Raw genomic sequence first — 20476 nt, 5'->3', positions numbered from 1 at the left:
AAGTTTTTCTATTAAAATCATCTAAGTGTTTTTTGTCTAATCATCTAATGTTTACGTTGTATTTAAATAATATTTCTGTTTCTGTTAAAATGTTCGAATTGATACAAATCTTATCGGAACTTATGTTCAATCGCGGATAATTATCTCCTATTTAAATTTTATAATAGTATTAGAATCTACTATTATATTATTTAACAGTACTATCACATTATTCAACTGCAATAAATATAATTTCAGTCTCTATGTGTTACGCATTCTGTATCCCTCTATTCTTGTATACATAAGAAATCTGACAACTCTTTTTTGGTGCAACACAACGCAGAATGCATTAAATTGTCTCATTCAACAACTGGAGTTGACACATGGTCTTTTGAAAATCTTTTCACGATTCTACGTCAAAACGAGAAAAGTCATAGAAATGAGAAAAATAACTGTTATTAAAAAAATTCAATCAAACGTAAAACTGAATACAGATTGGTTATAAAACAAAAAAAGACGTAAATAAAAATACGAGTAATTTAAATATGATATTCTTTCAACAGAACATACTGGAGATGCAAAACTGAATTTAATCAACCAAAAACTAACATTTCACGCGGTCACGTAACATTTTGTTCAAATATTATTCAAGAATTATTTGTAAAGAAATATAAAATAAATTTATATCAAAAATGATAAATGAATGCTATTAATGAGTTGTGAATTTCCTCAAAATAATAAATTCATAAAATTTTTAATTATATATATTAATCTTATGCGTAATAACGAATTCAATATTGGACTAAAAAGTCTTTTTAAAGTTTTTCTAAATACATTTGAAATAATCCATGTAATTAGTCATATATAATAGAAACATAATCATAATAACTTACAAATTCAATTTTCAGGTAAAAAATTATAAATATTGTAAAAGTATTACATTAAGCAACGCTAATAATTAAAAAAAAACTTTTAATTTCTAAATATTATCTTAAATCGTAAACAAATATTTTATGTAGCATGTTTATATATAATATATAACATTTAATTTAAAAAAAAATCTTTTATAATCTTTATTAATTTAATTTGGATAAAATGTAAGTTTTTTTAAAATTATGTATACATTTCAGTAAAACATATAAGATACATAATTAAGTATTAATTTTTCCGAACTTGATTGTTTTATAAATTCTGCAGCTTAATATGCAATTATTTTAGTTTATTCTTTAAGTTTCTAGAATGTCACAGAATTTACTTTCCTCCATTTTTTTTTTTTTTTTATGTACATTATAATCTTAAAGCTTTGTTTAAATAAATAATACGACTAACAACGAGTTATAAGCATGTGTTAGGACACAAATCATTATTTGTGCCTAACTATTATGTATTTACATAATACCGTTCACTAAATTGGATCTTGAGGTTTTCGCAGTTTAAGGCACCTAGCATCCGATTTGCTGTCGAGTAAGCAAACAGCTTCTTTGTTTGTATGATTTTGGAGCCTGTTTTTATGTCTGTCTTGCGTAATTCTTAATTACTTCGAGGACAAACTGGAGATCCAGGTCCGAATGAAGGTCATCAATTCGCTGCATACCATCTTGCATTTGTTCTTATTCTAATTACTATATTCTAATTATATTGTTTTGACAGAGTTGTATCATTAGCCGATTTGTATCTTTTGTACATCCCCACATTTGGATTCCGTACGTCTAAATCGGTCTAATGATTGTTTTATATAAGAGCATTTTATTGTGTAGTCTTAATTTCCTTCCAATTAAATATATTTTCTGCTGTTTTTTCTCAAGAAAAATAAGCATAATAATATAGTTGTCTGTTATCTTCATCTTGTCCCTTGTAATTATCTTCTTCCTCAGAGACATTTACTAATTTCCTTTTGCTACATTCTTGATTCCTCTGTTCTCACGTTTATCAACGGTTATCAAAGCAACTTTAATGTTAAGTAGGTGATATCGTGACAAAACGTATAAAAGTGATTTTCAAAACTAAATGGTACAAATAGGTGAATAGCATGATTCTGATAAGTAAAGGAGGTACTTAAAAGTGTCTGAAAAATAAATAGTAATATCTCTCTTTTAATTTTCCACTCAGGTGTTTATCTTTACTGTCAGGCGTTTATCTTTACTGTCAGGCGTTTATCTTTTGTCCTTTCAATTTAAACCTACGATTTCTCGAGATTGTAATTAACGAACAGATCGATCAAAAGCTTTGAACGAGTAGCAGATCATGCATAAACAATGTACTTCGCAAACAAAAGTTTTAGGTCAGTATTATTATCTAGAATGTAAGTCTCTTAGAATAACAAAGATAGACACTAAATTGTTCATACACACATTTACGTTCGCATATTGATCGTGTAACTACCACGGTCACGTTTCTTTTGATATTCCACGTTCACCCTTACAGAAGCTACTAAATTACCATATTAATCGCGATTTAATTTTGGATTGTGAGCAACAGCTTCATAGAACAGAGTTTCGCACGTGGTTGGTTATTCTGTTGGGATGATGCGACTACCGAATTTCTCACGCGCAGTAGTCTGCGATTATATGAAAGGTAATGACGATAATGAGAGAGAGACAGACAATAATGTCACTGATTGATAAGTGGCAACAATAATGATCGAATTTATTGCGTCTTGATAGTACGGGAAAGAGGTGACTTGTAAATTAATTTAAGATAATCGGGATTAAATAACGAGACACGAACAGATAGAAACACACACACAAACATATATACGTGTTCGTGTGTGTATGTGTGTGTATATATATAATTGACGCTACCGCGTCTCTTAATCAACAAAGAAAATGTTTATTTCTTTATGCCATGTAACTTTTCATGTTATTACAATTAAAATAAATTATATTTACAATCTCTTAATCCAAACCGAAAATATGATAAAATATTTTGTATCCTTTATTGACTTGTTGTTCATTTATTAATTGAATTATTTTTGATGTTGTTATACATGAATTCTGGCCATCATCGATTGTTACGCAGAAACGTAAATTAAAATCATTTGTAGATGTTAGATATTAGATGAAGTGCAGAAGTAATGAAAATAAAACGGGGTTATTAACTTCAAAAACTCAATTTGCATTATGATGTAAATGCAACAATATACGAAATATATCCACATAAATAACATTTTCTCTGATATTTTGTAAAAATATTCATGCAACAACAAAATTTTTCATTAAATCTGATAATTATTACAATTATTTACATTACAAAAAAAACAGTTATAATGGAAATTATAATTGAAATATTATGTAATATTCATTTAAAATTATGTATACATATTTACATATAAAATAATAAAATTGTATATAGAAAAAAATAATAAAAGAATTAATAAAACAAAGATTGATACAACGCAGTGATACGCCCAATTAACAAAGACAACACGCGAAGTTAGATAAAGTGTAATGTACTGCGTTGTCGTGACACTTCTTTATGCCAGACAATGCGTCATAATATAAACGAGCACGAAAGAAGATATGGTACACTACGATTATCTACCTACGCTGCAGATGTTAATTTTGACGCGCGTTTTATAAAAGCATTTTGTGCATTGTCATTTTTTAACAAAGACTAAAAATTATATTAAGTGCACGTAAATGAGATTGTAATAGATCTTCTCTTATAATGGTCTTCTGTAACTTGAAACTTCTTGCTACTTGTTTTCATTCAATACTTGAGATTTCTATTTTTAACTGCGAAGGCCTTTTCATTCTCTTTACCTGTTTATTTGAATTATTTGATTGCCGTTTATCCGGTGGCGAGTATAATAAAATAAAATGAAGAAATAATGAGGAATACAAAATTTATTACGATAAATCAAAATGGCAGCTTTCGTTAATTAAATTTCCGCTACCTTGTTACCGAAGTGGTGAATTCTTTTTTTTTTTTCTTGTCTGTCCCTTAGCCTCAAACGCAGGCGACGCTTAATCACACGACACACACGTTTGACGTTCATCGAGGGTGCGCGACATTTCTTATATCTCTTTCCCGACGACACGTGGCGGGAAACGGTCAAACGCACCGCACATGCACCTCGTCGCAGATGCACTGGCGCGACACGAGCTTTACGCGACGCGAATCAGTCGCTGGCAGAGCGGGGAAGATACGTACGGATCGTTTAATCTGCTTTTTCGTGGGCGCTGCCAGGTGCTCTCTCGGCAACGAACGCAATTGCAGTGCTCGATATAAACGCGAACGACGCATGCACGTGCTGTCAGGGTCGTCTCTGCCTCAGTGTCTTCGCGGAGAAAGATAGCAGAATAACATCGATGTCGCGGTCCCGCGTTATATACCCTCAATGAGTCCTATTTGAAGGTCTACATCTTATATACTTACTTCTTAATTATGTTAATGTATTAAATTTGGTGTAATTTATTAAAATCATCTTCTCTAATTCGAGGACCGTTAGTTCATATTGCGAAAAGTGTTAAATAAATGGAATGAGACGATTATAAAAACTAATTTAATCTCCGGTTGTTAGTCTCGCAAAAAAAAATTTATTTAGCAAAGATAGTGATTGTCCATGCATCTTTCATTGATTCGTTCACGCATTTTTGAGACAGCTCGTAATCTGCGAGCGATCATTCGACTAATTGTAAATGTCAAAATCGCATTGTCGACGTCGAATTGTGAACCCCCGATTACGAGCCGTCAAGTGGATAATTATCGCAATATGATTATTCAGGTTGTACGTATGTACGAAGCTCCATAATAAACGATTTATTCGTCCGAGTTGTTTCTCTAATAAAGAAAGAGTGATTTGATAAACGAGGAAAGAAAATGAATGATAATTGCTCAATTATTAAAAGTTACTCACAACTCTTATAGTTGAAAAAAGTCTTGAAAATTTTAAAATTCTTAAAAAAATACATAGTTGAAAACTAGTTAAAAAAAAAAAAATTAAACAGTAAAAAAGTAATTCAGAATCTATTTCTTTTTACCTTTGGCGTTGAAAATATTTACCCATATTGAAAGAACAATTTATCAAATAGATAATTTTTGCATAAAAAATGTAAAATAAACTCTTACATCAAATATAAAATGTAAAAATTATTCGAATCTCGGTCATGTATTCAAATATCAGCGAGTTTGCTTATACTAAAAATATATCTGCTCAAGAGCTCTCGGAAAACCCCTTCCGATGTTGTGAAATTATATATCCTCTAGATATATACTTCGTTTTGAAAATTGTATGTGCAGTTTATATTCTGAAGTGCCTCGGGCGTTATCGACGCGTTTAGCAATTTATTTAAATTCATCATAGTAAGTGCAAGACAGTTCCTAATAATTCATTGTCAAATAAGTCAACAATAATTTCAAAGTGTCGCATAATCTACCGCACCAAGTATAATATCGTTAATTAACACGTAAATCGTTACTCTGCGCTTCTCATTTTATCATACCTTGACTTAGATGGATGGCGTTTATAACTAATATTGATGTAAAACTAATTTAATATCTGTAAAATAATTTTTTAGTTTCCCTAATTATAAAAAAAAATAATTTTTAATTATACTAGAAATAAAAGACATTAAAGGCACGCATAAATTAATAAAATCTATTTGTAAAATTAATGTACAAATATGCTACTTTTTCTTAGACTTTTTTTTTCTTAAAAAAAAGACTGATGATTAATGAAATGTAAAGTGTATTTTATATACAGAAAGTATGTAAGTAACTATAATGTGCAAGGCAAGGAACTTTAAGTACTACGTCTTTAATTGCACTATGCTTCCGGTTTGGAAGCAAGCAACAAGTTTGGACGAGGAAGCGGACAATGCTCGGGATGATGATCAGGCGCGGAGGTCGGCGGACAGGCCAATGAGACCTTTAACGAGCGGCAACAACGTCAAATGAAAAGGTCCTTGTGATACGACACTTTTCCGTGGACATGCAGCGATAATTGCTCGATAATGAAAATAACTGCAAATTGTTTCGGTAGACATGCCTGGTAATACTCGGCAATCGTCGAAGATAATTCGTTCATCAGCGTATTAAATACGTAACTGACAGATGATTTGAATTTAAGAACGATCAATGTTTGTCATATCACTCATCAATTATTACAATTGGTAATAGCAAGTAGTTATCAAACGCACTTCAATTTTGCCGTGCAATAAGTGCTAATTTCAAATGTGCCAAGAGCGAAATGATGTAACAGTTTTTGTTACGATGTGTCAAACGAGCACTGAAATTTCCTTCATAGCGATTCAAAAATATCAATTACTATAAATAAGTATTAAGATATTTATTAAGATATGTATGTAAAAGAAATATGTTTTTTATTTCTTATAAAAATGTGAAATAAAACGTTTCTTTTATGTGCAAAAGAGGTATTTTTAATATAACTCTAGATATAAATTTTCAAGTATTTGTTATATTTTACATAGTCTTTTATTGGCAATTTCCATGAAACGTTCGTTTGTGTCTTTTTGAATAATCAATAATAATAATTTCCTGAAAAGAGTCATATGTCATGCGCAAGTGGTCTTGACTTGCAAACGGTATCGCATCAAAATTGCATTTTTTATTTCTCGCGAATGAAGAACGATGAATGGAACAAATAAACGGAATAAGCTTCAACGACAGACAAAAATGTCTGTAAGGTACTTTGACATTTTATTGATATAAAAGTGAGAAAGGCGACACACTCGACTCGTAAGTAAGCGTCAGTTAAATATTCGTAATTGTTCGTCTCTCAGAAATCGTGCTACAGGTCTAAAGGAATGTGTGCAAAACGGATTATGCATTTACGAGCATTTACGTAAATACTCTTAAAAACGGGAAAATTACATAGAAAATAATTGCATTGAGCATTCGAGAAAACTAAAGCATTGTTTAAAATTTGTATATTTGAGAACCTGTTATTTTTTTTAATATAACGTGGTTCGATTAATCGACACTACTTTGCGAACATTAACATCAATGTTTTATTCTTGCTCTACAATTTTACTTTAAAAAGTCGTATTTTATAACAATTAATTATTTATGGAAATATGCCTTCATAAATGTGCCATTTATTCAATTCCATAGCGTGAGAATATATTTGTATTACGTATTTTATAATTATTTCAGTGTTATAATTTATCAAAGAATTTACCGTTATATTTAAAATCAAGAGTTGGATATACTTTATACATAACAAAATTGTTTTTTAAATAATTACTAATTCTCTTACTTAGCAAATACATTATTCATGCAATGTAATAGCAGAACCATTATTGAATATAATCTATCTTTCTTGAATAAGTCGCAACAAGTCGCATGTCAACGTACTAATCGATCGAACAATATTTCCGTGAAGGAATTAATAAATAACGAACAATCTCCAATACTTAAATAGTGCTATCTCGTAAATACATATATATCAATGATATTTATTTGAGGACTGAGAATTCGAGCAGATTAAAGCGAGAAGATTAAGACGATGAAATTGATCAAAGGCGATAACTGACACGTAAGATTAATAGGCATGACTCACGAAACAGTAATTCCGTCGTAATTATCACTTCGTAAATCAAGACTGCGGTTACCTATCAAAATGTAATTTTACAAGCGGAATTTAAATGACACATTTAATAAAATTTATAAAAATAGTAAAATCCCAGCAAATTCCAATTAAGTTACACAATGCATGTTACATGTAATGCAAATTTTAGTTGTAATTTTCCACTCAACAATGTTATATAACGAGAGTGTTATATAACAATTACATTGTTGAGTGAGAAATTACAACTAACATTTGCATTACATGTAACTTGGCGTTTGCTGATATCAGTTTTATTGGTACTAAGAAACGGATATCATTAATAATTTTTATTAATTTACGATTTACGAGGAACAGACACGAATGACATGTTTAAGAGTAATTTATAATTTTGAAAAAATAGTATTAATTGCTGAAGCAGATTGATTTAGAATTATCAAAAGCAGACAGCACGATGTCATCTTTTAGTCGCATTTAATGTTATTTTCAATTCTCCATTTACATTTCTCCATTATACAATTGTTCCATACAAAAGTATTAAGAGCTGCTTTACGTTAACGTAGCACCAATTGAAACAAGCGAAACTCTCGGCACAAGTAAAGCAGCCTTAAATAACTACTGCATTTCCCTAGGATGAAAGATGAATGTTTGCAGGTATAATGGGAAGAGTAAGAGAGAGATTGATGTGATACACTGTGCCACTTTTGAGACTAATTTTGAATAACGCTGATGTAGAAAATGTGGTGTTCTCGTGGTCGAAAATGTTCTTATAATTCCTGTACTTTATGCCTAACAAAGCGTAGAGTGATGTTATTAATAAAGATGACCTCAACACATTGCATATTAAAGTTCTCGAATGCATAAAGTAATTCATAAATAATGTCAGAATAAATATATAAATAGAAACTATACATGTATATATAAAAAATTTACATCAAATTATTGTTGCGAAGCAAAATTTTATAATTTTTATATGTAAAATATTACGATTTTATAACTTTTGGAATTATTCTATGCGTACACATCCATCGTCAATTATTTTTATAACATGAACATTTTCATAATTTGTAGCTATACAATTAGATATGCACCGATGAAAAGTTGGCTGATCGCAGGCTTTAAATGTCAAAACGCGTTAGTGTGGCTCGTTGAATCTTTTGCAATATTTCGCATCACGACATAAATCATTTACACGAGAGCAGCAAACCCGTCCGAAGCAATTTTATAAAGCACGTGCAAGTAGATCAAGAAAAATGTTATTCTATCTTGAGAGGAGAGTCGCAAAATAGAGATCTTGTCGGTAAAAAGAGGAACGAGTGGAAAAAGCAATCGATTATCACTCTAAATACCAATAGAACTTTTATGCACCTTTAAAGCATAAGAGAGGTCAAAGGTCGATTATTCCTGAATAAACTGTTATTTTTTAACAACCTTCTTTTTCAGCATCTCTAAAATAACTCTGAAACTGCGTCAGTACGTAATTTTTGCCCTGAATCGCATTAATTTTTAACGAAGAAATATTGCATTTTGATATGTATTAGCGCGGTTTGTATTATTTTCTGAAATTACCTGTCAAATTCTATTCTTATTCATAACAACAGCAAAAGTATATTTTTCATTATTTTACAATTTACCTAGGCATAAATTTATTTAATCTATTTTTTCTATTTTTGTAAAATAACATCTTTTGCAAAATTTTAATGCTGCTTTTTTTTACTTTCTTATCCTGCGTGTATATATTTTTTATTTTTTTAGATCATTTACTTAGATTTACTAAAATTCATTCACTTATAGATCTCTGATACAAACAGAAATTATTACGCAATACCGTCGATATTTGCTTCCGCATATTTTCCGGTGTACTGAATGATATATAGATTACTTAGATAATTCAAATGCAATTGCAAGAAATTTGCGTGTCACATGTCCATTATCAATTTTGTCTCGATTAGCTGATATTTTTTTCCAGGTTCGCTGCTCCGATAACGATAATCATTGTATATGTAGAATCGAGTACATGTAAACGCCGATAAGAGAATTCATGTGATGTGACGTTACTTGGGTCAAAGTGCGGGTCAGCACGTGATAAACAGTTAGATATTGCGAAATAATTATTCTCCCATGATTTTTACGAACGGATTGAGCGCATACGCATGAAAAGGAGAAGATTTATTTAAATATCCGGTCGACTCTATTCACGTTTCATGTTGCAAGGTGAAATTAATTCAAGGCTACTGCACTGGAATTAAATACGTTTCGTGCAATGCATGATTGTATGATTAGTATGATTAGTATGGTTGATTATGAGTTGGCTGGTCGATTGTTCAATTTTTAGACATCAGACACGTCTAGGGTGTCAATTTTACGCTTGAACAATTTTACACTTAGCTCCAACTTGTGCGTCCAACGCAAATATTTTCATTCGCATAAATTATTTTCCTACTTTACTAGTGATTATCAGTATCATATCGGTCTTAATATCAATAGTAATTAATATGTCTATATTTTTACATCGTGTAAATAAAATTTTCTTAAGCTACATTCCAAAACATTTTTATTTAAGAAAATTTTACTCGATATAACATAGTTACGTGTACTATATATTTCAAGTAAAATTTCCCCCTCCCCCCCCAAAAAAACGTTTTGTAACTTAATCTTAACATTTCAAGCAGAAATGTTATTAATCGTAATAAAACAAAACTATAATTTGTCTTTTTCGTAGCACGCCATCAATATTTCTAAATATTAATGCGTTCTTTTCCTCCCTGGTAATAAGTTTTTTTGAGAAATTTTACTAATGAATATCAAAACACGCTGGAATTGGTCGGCACACTTTACTCGTTATTATCGATAGCTTCGTAGTTTCAGCTTCTGTGTTTTCACAACGATCGTTCGAAAAGCGGGGAAAAGTGCATCAAGAATCTTGGGGAAACAAACCGTGATCCAATATAAATACGATGGAAAGGAGAGCGCAAATTGCGCCAACATCTGTTGCTCAGATTGCAGTATCGATCAATCTAGTAGCCTTAATCATCATGGCGACGATTCAAATAATCTAAATAACTAATGAGATACTCATACAAAATGAGATTTATCACCAGATAAAAATGATTTTAATCGATACGTATATGTATATTAACTTCATCTAATAAGTCCGATTGAAAGTATAAATTTGCAATAACTAATCTCTGCATCAGCCTGGTTTTACCAGCGTCGTTTATCGCATTGAAGAGGTATAATAAAAAGCAGCGTCGAAAAGAACGCCATCTCCAAATTAACAAGTTAATTGTAACAAGAGTAGAATTGTGCCACATGAGTATTAAAGACCCTACTTGTCCAATTGCATGTCTTCTTGGAGCTCCACCGGTGATTGCACCTGAAGAGATCCGTCGCCGCGACGATAAGCACGATAGTGAATGCACTTTTGGCTGCAATGTCAGACGGTGGTCCTCATGTCGGAGTCGCCCCGCTTTACGAGTAAATAAAGCGCGCGTGGACAGACGAGAATGTGCATTCAATTACTGCTATCTCTCTTTCTCTCTTTCTCTCTCTCTCTCTCTTTCTCTCTATAGGTACGCCCACATATACACGTGTATGCACACATGCACACGTTGCACTACGTACGTACGCACGTCTGCGCACCGCGGTGTATGCCGGAGGACTGTTTACCATCGGCTGACAGCCAGATAATAGCTTCCGATCGCGCTCTCCTCGGTGCTAGCGACGAGCAGCAATCGGCCAGTCTCAGCAACCAGTCGGTGGCTGGCAGCAGCGCGGAGACAGTCATCCGGTGATTCTGATAAGGAAACTCCGCCCAGATAGTGCCGAGATATGCTCGGGAATCCGGTCAGACTGTCATGGAGGGGTATCATTCTGTCATTTCGAAATCGGTGACGATGTAACAATCATAGAGTAAACGATGTTGTCAGGTCATCCTAGATGACTAGCCCGCAACTCCGAAGAAGCTACACATCGTTGCAACTCTCGCTGAAATTTCTACGTAGATGGAAAATAATTAATCCTCTTCTGTTAGTGAAGGTGTATATACATTAGGCATACGTCTCGAATTTCTTGAAGCAACGATCAACTTGATTTTTCAATTTGCTCTTGTGTATTATAGTATGATGAGCATCAATAGTCTGAGAGAAAGAGAGAAACAAAGAGAGAGAGAGAGAAAGAGAGAGAAAGGGAGAGAGAAATAATAGAAATAAAAGATCAGTTGAATATTATACGTGACGATTAAAAAAATATTTATTTTCGCCAAATTTAGTACTATTCAATTATCGATGCTCTAAAATTAAACGACGCAAAGTGAATAATATTATTTCACGATGTGTGAACATTCCGATCGTAGCGACACAGCAGACGTACTTCTGGCTCTCCAAATAAGGAAAGCAAATCTGTTTGAATAAACAGCGATTCTTGTGATAATCCATCGGCTCTTATTTCGTCTTACTAACTACTTTTGCTGAATTTTATTATTACATAACGTTTATATAATTCAAAACTATTAGTATTAAATATAAAATCCTCATGTCAATTTGAAGATAATGTTATCAAACGTAAATAAAAAAAGAACTTATAGAAAAACTACAGTGAGATGATAAGAGATTGAACTAATTCAATATATCGGCATTTGTAAAAGAATTATTATCTATGCGATATCGCGCGGATAATATGGCGATTATGTCGTTTAAGAAGTTATTTGTGCGCTAAACAACAGTTCAAAGTATAATCGGATTATATATCTCTAATGCGTGTTGACTGCAGCCATCGGTTTGCATTGTAGCGCACGCATGTACACTAATACACGTTTTTTTATTATATGAATCACTCATAAATCGCTAGTGTTATTGGAAATCATTATAATACACCTTTGCAATAATAGGTTTGACGTACGGATGCGAATGTGCGCGGGATTGCCTTGTGCATACAAGCACGTGGACGCACAACAGTGGCATTCCTGATTAGCTCCGAACAAGAGAAAGATGTGCATGATATAATGTTTTACTTGAGAAACGTGAATCATGCTTGTTGTTTCCTTGTATGAATTTTTGTAAATTAATTATTTGCATTTATCAATAATATTGTTATCTCTATATTATCTCACTATAGCTGATGATGAAACGTATTATTTTAGCATGTTGCGTATCTATCTCGTTAGTGAAAATTTTAAAGATTACTAAAATAACTTTGCGCTACAAAAAAATATTTAATTATCAGAGAAATACTTGTGTGTGAAATAATCAGTTACTCCCTTCACGCGTTACATGCAAGAGGAGAGTCTGTTGAAACCAACAGAAGTTTCGAGCTGAAATGTAATAGCCGTTGTTGCGAATGAACGTGGAGCCTGGGGAAATAATTCTATGGAATAATGCTGTCTAAACGACTGACTCCGATAGAATCTTGGTTACGCCGCTTTAGCGAACAGGAGTGACAAGTAGCGCATACGTCATAAATAATTAATAGCGCGAATGAATATTGCATACAACATTTATGGTCACACTCGCAGGAGGATACGATCAATTTGTTTAATCGCGCATTATACATCCTGAAACCATATGTATGCCTCTACATATTCATGAACTAATTAGTAATTATTGAATTACTTTTAACAGGTGTATAATTGAATTACTACAAGGAAAGAAAAAATGCTAGAGAAGAAACCCGTAATACTAATAATGTAAAACTCTTTGAATCTGTTGTTTAATGAGCAATTATCTTCAAATTTCGTTTCGCTGGAATAATAACAATAAAACGAGTCTTTTCTCCCGTTTTAGATGCATTTTTATATTTTCAGTCAGAATTTAACTCCATTGACAAAAATAACGCGTGCGTGATATAACGACGAAATCGATGTTAAATCGATTGAGTTTTTTGTCATTTTTCATAATTATTCAAATTTTTTTCCTAACTGTTGTGCAATCGCTCATTTAAATTTCTTATTATGTAAATTTATAGATCTCTACAGCGTATGCGTTATTGTTCGTCTTTTTTTAAACGACGAGGAGCGACGCAAACCGCTGAGAGCCAGAGGTAGCGAGTTAATACCAATTTCACGATAATACAGGCTTAATTAGACGCAGATGCTCGCGCACTCCAGATAAAAGTTAAAAACGCGCTCGAAACGTGGGTTATTACGCATTATCGCTACGAGTTTCATTATCACGTTACGGTAGCCGTAAAAGATAGTCGTGCCTATCAATTGAAGAAACGATCTGTTATCATTGCCGTGATGCTTGATGAAAGACACGCTGTCTAGCAGAGAATTCGAATAATGCAAACTTTCGCGTTGTCGCGCTGTACAATGTGCGTCGCAGTTATCGTTCATATCTTTTCAACCATTAAATACAAACAATACGTAAACAGCGATTTTTCTTCTGATCTTTTCATCCAAAGAAATATTACTCGCATTTTGCGCTAGTGTACCGCTTGAATTATGATTCAAAACATTTGCTCGCGGAATGTCGAGAAACGAGAAAAAGAGATATCTGTAACTCTTTGTAACTACGGACGCGTATATAAATCATTCTTGAATTATTTGACGTATTATTTAATAAAATATATATTGAAGAATTTCAAGTTTCGAAAAGTATTTCTCCCTGGCGCACATACTTACAATTCGGTCGAAAGAGAAAATCCTAAAATTTTAATTTTAATTTTTAAGATTAATCGAGTTTCCAACGAATCTCTTGCGAAAGTTTTATCGAATAAATTCAATCTAAAAAAAAAAAGCGGGGATCACTTACCCATAACCGGCATTTAATTCGGGAAAATCTTTCAATGAATTGAATGTAAGCAAACTGCCTATAAAATTTTCATTAAAAGGAAATTCGTTCTTAAATATCTATTCGTCATGACTTGCGTAACGTATGTATGCGAGGCGAGTTTCCATTCTTTATAGCGCCCCTCGCGTTAAACCGCTCTCAATTAACGTCTGTTTAGGCACCGTGAGTCTTTTTAGAGCCAATCAGTACGCACTAAAGACTCGTAAATAGTGTCCTGTCACCGACGTCTCATCATTTTCCTCGTTATCTCCCGACTCGTCCTTGTTGTCTAATAAATTAGGCGGTACAGGACCAGCATACGTTAATCGTATGTGAGTCCAATTTAACGTATATCTCGTATAAGCACGTGATGGGACGATAATGCCTGACCCGTCAGCCCCATTATAATAACACGTAAGTCGTTCGGCCAAAGCCGGTGGAATCTCTCAATAAATGGTACGTGACTGATAATATGTGCCAAACAACTTTATATCATGCGTAACTAATTCAGAAACATTCTCGTTTTGGGATAATCGCTGAATATAAATGATATCCCCCGCTTTACGTAATAACAATGAAAAATATCACGTTGCAAATAATCTGTCTTTAAATCTAACCGAGTAGAATGTATAAAACATGTGCTTAATCGCGAGCGTTTATTACACATCTGTTATTTTACTTACGTGTTTAGAGCAATGCAAATTTTATGACGATGCTGATAGATTAAGCGGATTGGGACAATTACATAATTTATGAGAGACTAGTTTCTCGATCGTATTCTTAAAGAGTGCACTCCAAATCAAATTTCTTGAACCTAATCTATACTCAATTGAAGTAAATACACTCTGATCTAGTAATCTTAAAATGTACTTATTATCGTACTTATCCAATTAATAGCTAATTTACTTATAAAAGAATTAAATAATAAAAACTATTTTAATGTCATCATAATTAAGTAGAAAAGCGTCAAATACGATCAAAGCTGAATCTTGTCTGCCGAATAATATTTAACATGTAAATATTTAATACATTTTTAATTTGTATGAACCGCGCGTCCACGCACAGTGGTCTTGAATATTTTTCGAAATAAGTTCTTTACAATTTCTAAGATACTTATAGCATCGTTATTAAATTGATGATTAATTTCTATTGTAATATTATTTCTAAGGTTTGCATTTTGTTCCTAAACTTTCCGAAAACTAGTGTACATTTAAAGCGAAGTGAGTATATGCTTGAAAGTTAGCGAAAGCAAGAAGGGAAGCTCTAATGCAGTCTAATGGAAACTTCAAGTTCAGTTTATGATTGCGTAACAAGTTACGTTACAAAACCGATTATGTTCGACACGCAGTTAATAAAGATGGGAAATATATTTAAAATTTACGTATTAAATATTGACAAGTTCCAATCTCGACTGTATTTAGCGTTTCTCTATTAAATTGAGTTATTCATTTAAGCGGTCCAATTAAAATTACTTTTGTTTATTGCAGTACCATATTCCGAATAATGTTGCTTTCGTAAATCACACTAATACTGTAACAATAATTAATGCCTAATCATTAATTATAATGTGCTTATATTACCGTTCGCTGCACATACGCGATTTAATCCGATATTATAACTTACAGCATGTGAAATATCATATCGTAAAGCGCCTTTAATATATATTCGCTATATATGTGTACTTACCTCCTGATTTACTAGCAGTCTTGAATGCACCCTGATTGTAACTTCCTTTCCTCTGAGTCGATCACGTTCTATCAAACAGCCCGCATAACTACCTGTAAGAAAAAGAGAGAGACGTCACACTTCTTGCACGAATATAAAATCGTCTAGATTTCAATCAACGAAGTTTTGATGTTCTCTTGAAACGTATTATTACTCTCGTGTGCGACATTTCGAAGATTTCATGCCGGTGAAAAATTAGAAAAGTTGGAGAGCACGTGTTCTCCGTTGCGAAACAAACTTATTTTCTTGAATGAACGAGACAATCGAGAGAAAGAACTAAATATAGAATTAATTACAGGGAAGCGCGCTTACACACGAAGCTATGACGCAACAAAGCTTCCCTTAAGTCAAATTTGGAAAAATCGAAAACAATAATTTAATCTGAAACTTTCTTCATTTCAATTAAGCTAAATTTCAAGTTGTCAATTTCGTAAAAAGGTATTAAAGAAACTTGCAATTGTAAACGGTTGAATTTATTAAAGTTATTAATTTTTTGCGACGGGACCAAAATGAAGCGATCCCTTTGGGGGGAATAACGTCAAGGGATTTGAATGGAATTAAAAGATGGTAGCTTTAAACATGCGAATCGTCGATTCACCAGAGTTTAACGTCGCGTCTCGCCTTGACCTGGCGACGGCGAATTACAGGGATAAATGCCGCCTATAAAAAGCCGTCGTTACAAATTCATGCAACCTTCACTACCTCCGCCCTATCGCTCGCAACTGCGACTGCCACGAGCGGAACGATCGAACGCGAACCGCCCTTCGCTCTGTCACCGAACGCAACAATGACTTTCACCTCAGTTTCTATCTGAGGATGCTTGCCATGCATACCGATACTTGAGAAATATTGATCGATTTACCCCAGAAATTTTCCATAATTTTTGCGCTATGTTAATATTTTATAAATAAATATATTCTTCATAAACTTTATATAAATTTATTGTTTTTTGTACATCAAATATTTTTTAATGCACTGAATTCTTTCATAGATTGTTCTCAATATCGATACTCTCCAAGTCTGATATTGTGACAAAGAATCGATAACGTAGAATGACGTAGATAATCTCGAAACACTTGAACCATTAAATAAAAATGAGAAAAATGTTATCGATAATTCTGCGATACGTTTAATGGTGTATGTTAACTGTTTATTTTTATTATTAATTAATCACAGAAGCGCCTTTTCAATATGAGTGATACTTTGTAACATTTGATAAAAATAATTAAAATTATCAATTATTAAGTATCTTGATGCAGACAAACGTCGATACGAATTAAACCCGACTTATGCTACGAATGTATGCATCTTTTTACTTTTATGTTTTTTACAAATATAGTGGATGTGCACTGTTAGAAGTCTGTGACGTTTGGTTGCCAAAAAGAAAACTCGTCAATATTGAATTTCTAACTATTTGCTTTCTCAAATTGCTAGTGTAATTTCACAGTCTACAATACTGGTGGAATACATCACTTTACTTTGCTCGTTTTCTCTTTTTTTTCTGTTATTAAAACGTAGTGAATATAGTCTCTTTGACAAAAAAATTTGATAAATAAAATTATAAATAATTCAAGGATGAAAATTGTGCAAAAAGATTTTAAGACGTATGACGCTTATAAAGTTGTGACTAAGCGATAAGTAAAAAAAATCTCGTCTGTAGCGAGTTCAGCGGCACTTATCGCCGGGAAAGTTTAGTGCACTCTCGGTAAAACTCGCGTGCACAGCTGTTGCAAGCTGAAATGCGGCACAGGACGCAATAGAGAAGACGGCAAATTATTTTTCATGTTCGACGTGCGACAGATTGGCAAAATAAGACGACAATTTGAAACGCGATAACGTAAAGACGGCACCTGAGGGAATTTTCTAAGACGTCGAGTGGCAGCAATAAACGAGGATGTCGGATGTCGACAATGTACCAGTTACTAAGGTGCATATACTCAATATTACGGTACATTATTTTATCCATGAATACGCACATATCCATATCGCTCTTACCTAATATATTTCTTTCAAAGCAGAAAAATAAGAATTGAACAAAAATATAGAGAAAAAGATGAAACGTCAGACTTGAATACGTAATGTAAAAATATTTCATTGTTTCGTGCATTTTCTTTTGTTACATATTCTTTATATAGTTTTCTCATTCGTTCGCGCAAGAGAAATTCTTGAAAATTAAAAAAAAAAAAAATTTTAAAAGTTGCAGAAATTATAACAGTCTCAAAGATGCTTTGTGCAATTATAATTACATAACAAAGAGATAATAATGTTTTAAAAAATTTTCTTGCTTATGATCTTTTTATCTATCAAAGAAGCACTTTTGTTGCATACTTGCTCCTTTTAATAATGTTAAAAATATTCAATCTCATTATAATGTTTTTCGAAGCGTATTGTTAGTTGTGCACGTGTCATCCGACAGGTGCATAATAATGTGATGCACTAAGAAAACGTGACTCTGAAAGGAAAAAAATATGAATTTTTTCTCGATTCTAAGTAAAAATCACATCGCTTTGAGACACTAACAATAAGGTTTTTAATTGAACTCAAGATCACTTTTGAATGAATGATTGTACCCTAGAGCATCACCGGACGTAAGAGTAATGGAATACTGTAAAAACGATTTGCAAAATAACAGCATGGAGATATTTCATAATGGATCAATTACACGATGTCAAGTGAGATAGTCAAATGATGAGAAAAATCAATACTGTAAAAAGCAGCATACCTGAAAAGAGCGACAATTTTCTTATACAAAGGAATATTTTCTGTTATTATGAAATTATAATGATGTATACGTCATTTTACCGCGATATACTTAATTTTAATTCCTTTTAATTATTCTATGGAAAAATATAGCGATAAACATATATTACCTAAAACACACGTAGGGAAAACTACTTCAATACATTAAATTTTCAAGCTTTTAATAATAGAAAGTAAAGAAAAAAATTTAATAAATAAAATAAAAATATACATTTAGTCTACATTAAACAAATATACATTTAGTTAATAAAAAAATAAATAATTAAAAGAAAAATGTGGTACGACGCAAAATATATGTCACGTAAATAAAGGAAATACCTCTTGTTTATGATCTTTTACATTATCGGTAAAGAAGAAAGAATACCTCGAGAGAAAAATATCTTGAAGCGAAACGCAATGAGACGGAGACGACTTTTGTATTCATGAAAAAACTAATATAATCATGTTTATGTGATAAATTATTGATAAATTATAGAATAAAATTATCGGAAATAAAACTGCCTCTTTGTCTTTTTCTAAGATAAAATGTTCAAGTTTATTTGCGAATAACTTAACCGAATCCGAAGAAATTTATTGCGACGCGCCAAGTAAACACGTACCACAGAAATGGAGAGAGGTGTTATAAAAAATACAAAAATACAGTACATCATACAAGAAAATGAAGCGAGGGAGCGAGAGGGACCAGGGATAATACACGCGAGATTTTTTTTCACATGGAAGCTAACAAATCGAAGAATACCTCTTGTGTATACCCGGATGTAACGAAGATGAAAGAAAAATACATCGGGCAAGCGGGAGCGGGTAAGGCACGTCGCGCACGAGATCTAAAGATCCTTCTTTCCCGATCGGCAGGCGACTCGCATCCTCCGTGCAAGGTGAGGACGAAGGAGAACGCCGGGCGGACAACGACGGCGTCGCCGTGCCAACCCTCGGACCTTTGCACGAAGGATCGACGGTGGAGAGCGTGCGGCGCGTGTCCGCGGCGCGAGAGTACTGCTTCTCGCAAAAGGTGGAGGCGCCTGTACGCTCTTCGGTATTGATCCACGTGGACGACACTCCTCCTCGCTCGTGCGACCAGCCCCGCCGTCTCTTAGCGTTAGCGTCCATCGGCGATCTGCCGCGCGTACCAAGTGCCTCCCGTTGATTCCACGTCCTGCCTACCTGCTCGGAGATCCACGGGGATTTCCTTGACAGATCGATAATTATCGTAGACACGGTTAAGTGAACAAGGTAAACTATTAGACGGGCTCGCGGGACGCGAGTTGACGAAGCGGTGATTAATCGATTAACCCTGTAGTAATCGCACACGCGTCTAAAATATTAATGGTTTTCTATGCATAAATGAGATATTAAACATAAAATATATATAAACTTCAAAACAAAATAAAGAAATTTTATTTATCTTTAATATCTTCATTTCAATTTTCAATTTTCTCAATTTAACTGAATTTTCTTATAGTACGATTATATTATATTTATTATAAATTTACATGTGTATTGCATATTATATTTCGTATCGTGTTATATAAAATCAGTTCTTTTATATTTCCCTATCAATATAAATATTTATAGAAATATATTATTATTCTCTCTCGTAATTGCATGTAATATTTATTAATAAAGAGAGATCAGGCATTATTAATAATTGCCTTCCTTTAAATATACAGAAAGGAGAAAAAATACATTTTTTAAGATCAATCTTCTCTCTTTTCTTAGT

The 20476-nt window shown here is 32.8% G+C and overlaps 1 protein-coding gene across 17 annotated transcripts in view; it reads right to left on the bottom strand.

The window, feature by feature from the left end:
* LOC105200077 (electroneutral sodium bicarbonate exchanger 1) overlaps nucleotides 1-19762 on the bottom strand; it is a 66714-nt gene extending 46952 nt beyond the window's left edge. For 5 of the 17 annotated variants that reach the window (XM_039452192.1, XM_039452194.1, XM_039452198.1 and 2 more), the window contains exon 1: nucleotides 10840-11214. In XM_039452192.1, the coding sequence (XP_039308126.1) occupies nucleotides 10840-10853 (14 nt within the window). In that variant the 5' untranslated portion in view covers nucleotides 10854-11214. Of the gene's footprint in view, nucleotides 1-3874; nucleotides 4086-4131; nucleotides 4898-10839; nucleotides 11218-15960; nucleotides 16053-19498 lie in introns of those variants that run through there. The other 12 variants (XR_005575286.1, XM_039452186.1, XM_039452190.1 and 9 more) reach the window with 8 other exon arrangements.
* Nucleotides 19763-20476: the final 714 nt, after the last annotated feature.

The sequence above is a fragment of the Solenopsis invicta genome, chromosome 7, assembly GCF_016802725.1.
Source record: "Solenopsis invicta isolate M01_SB chromosome 7, UNIL_Sinv_3.0, whole genome shotgun sequence".
Lineage (NCBI taxonomy): Eukaryota > Metazoa > Arthropoda > Insecta > Hymenoptera > Formicidae > Solenopsis > Solenopsis invicta.
Note: the sequence above shows the minus strand (reverse complement) of the source record. Positions and strands in the feature narration are given on the sequence as shown.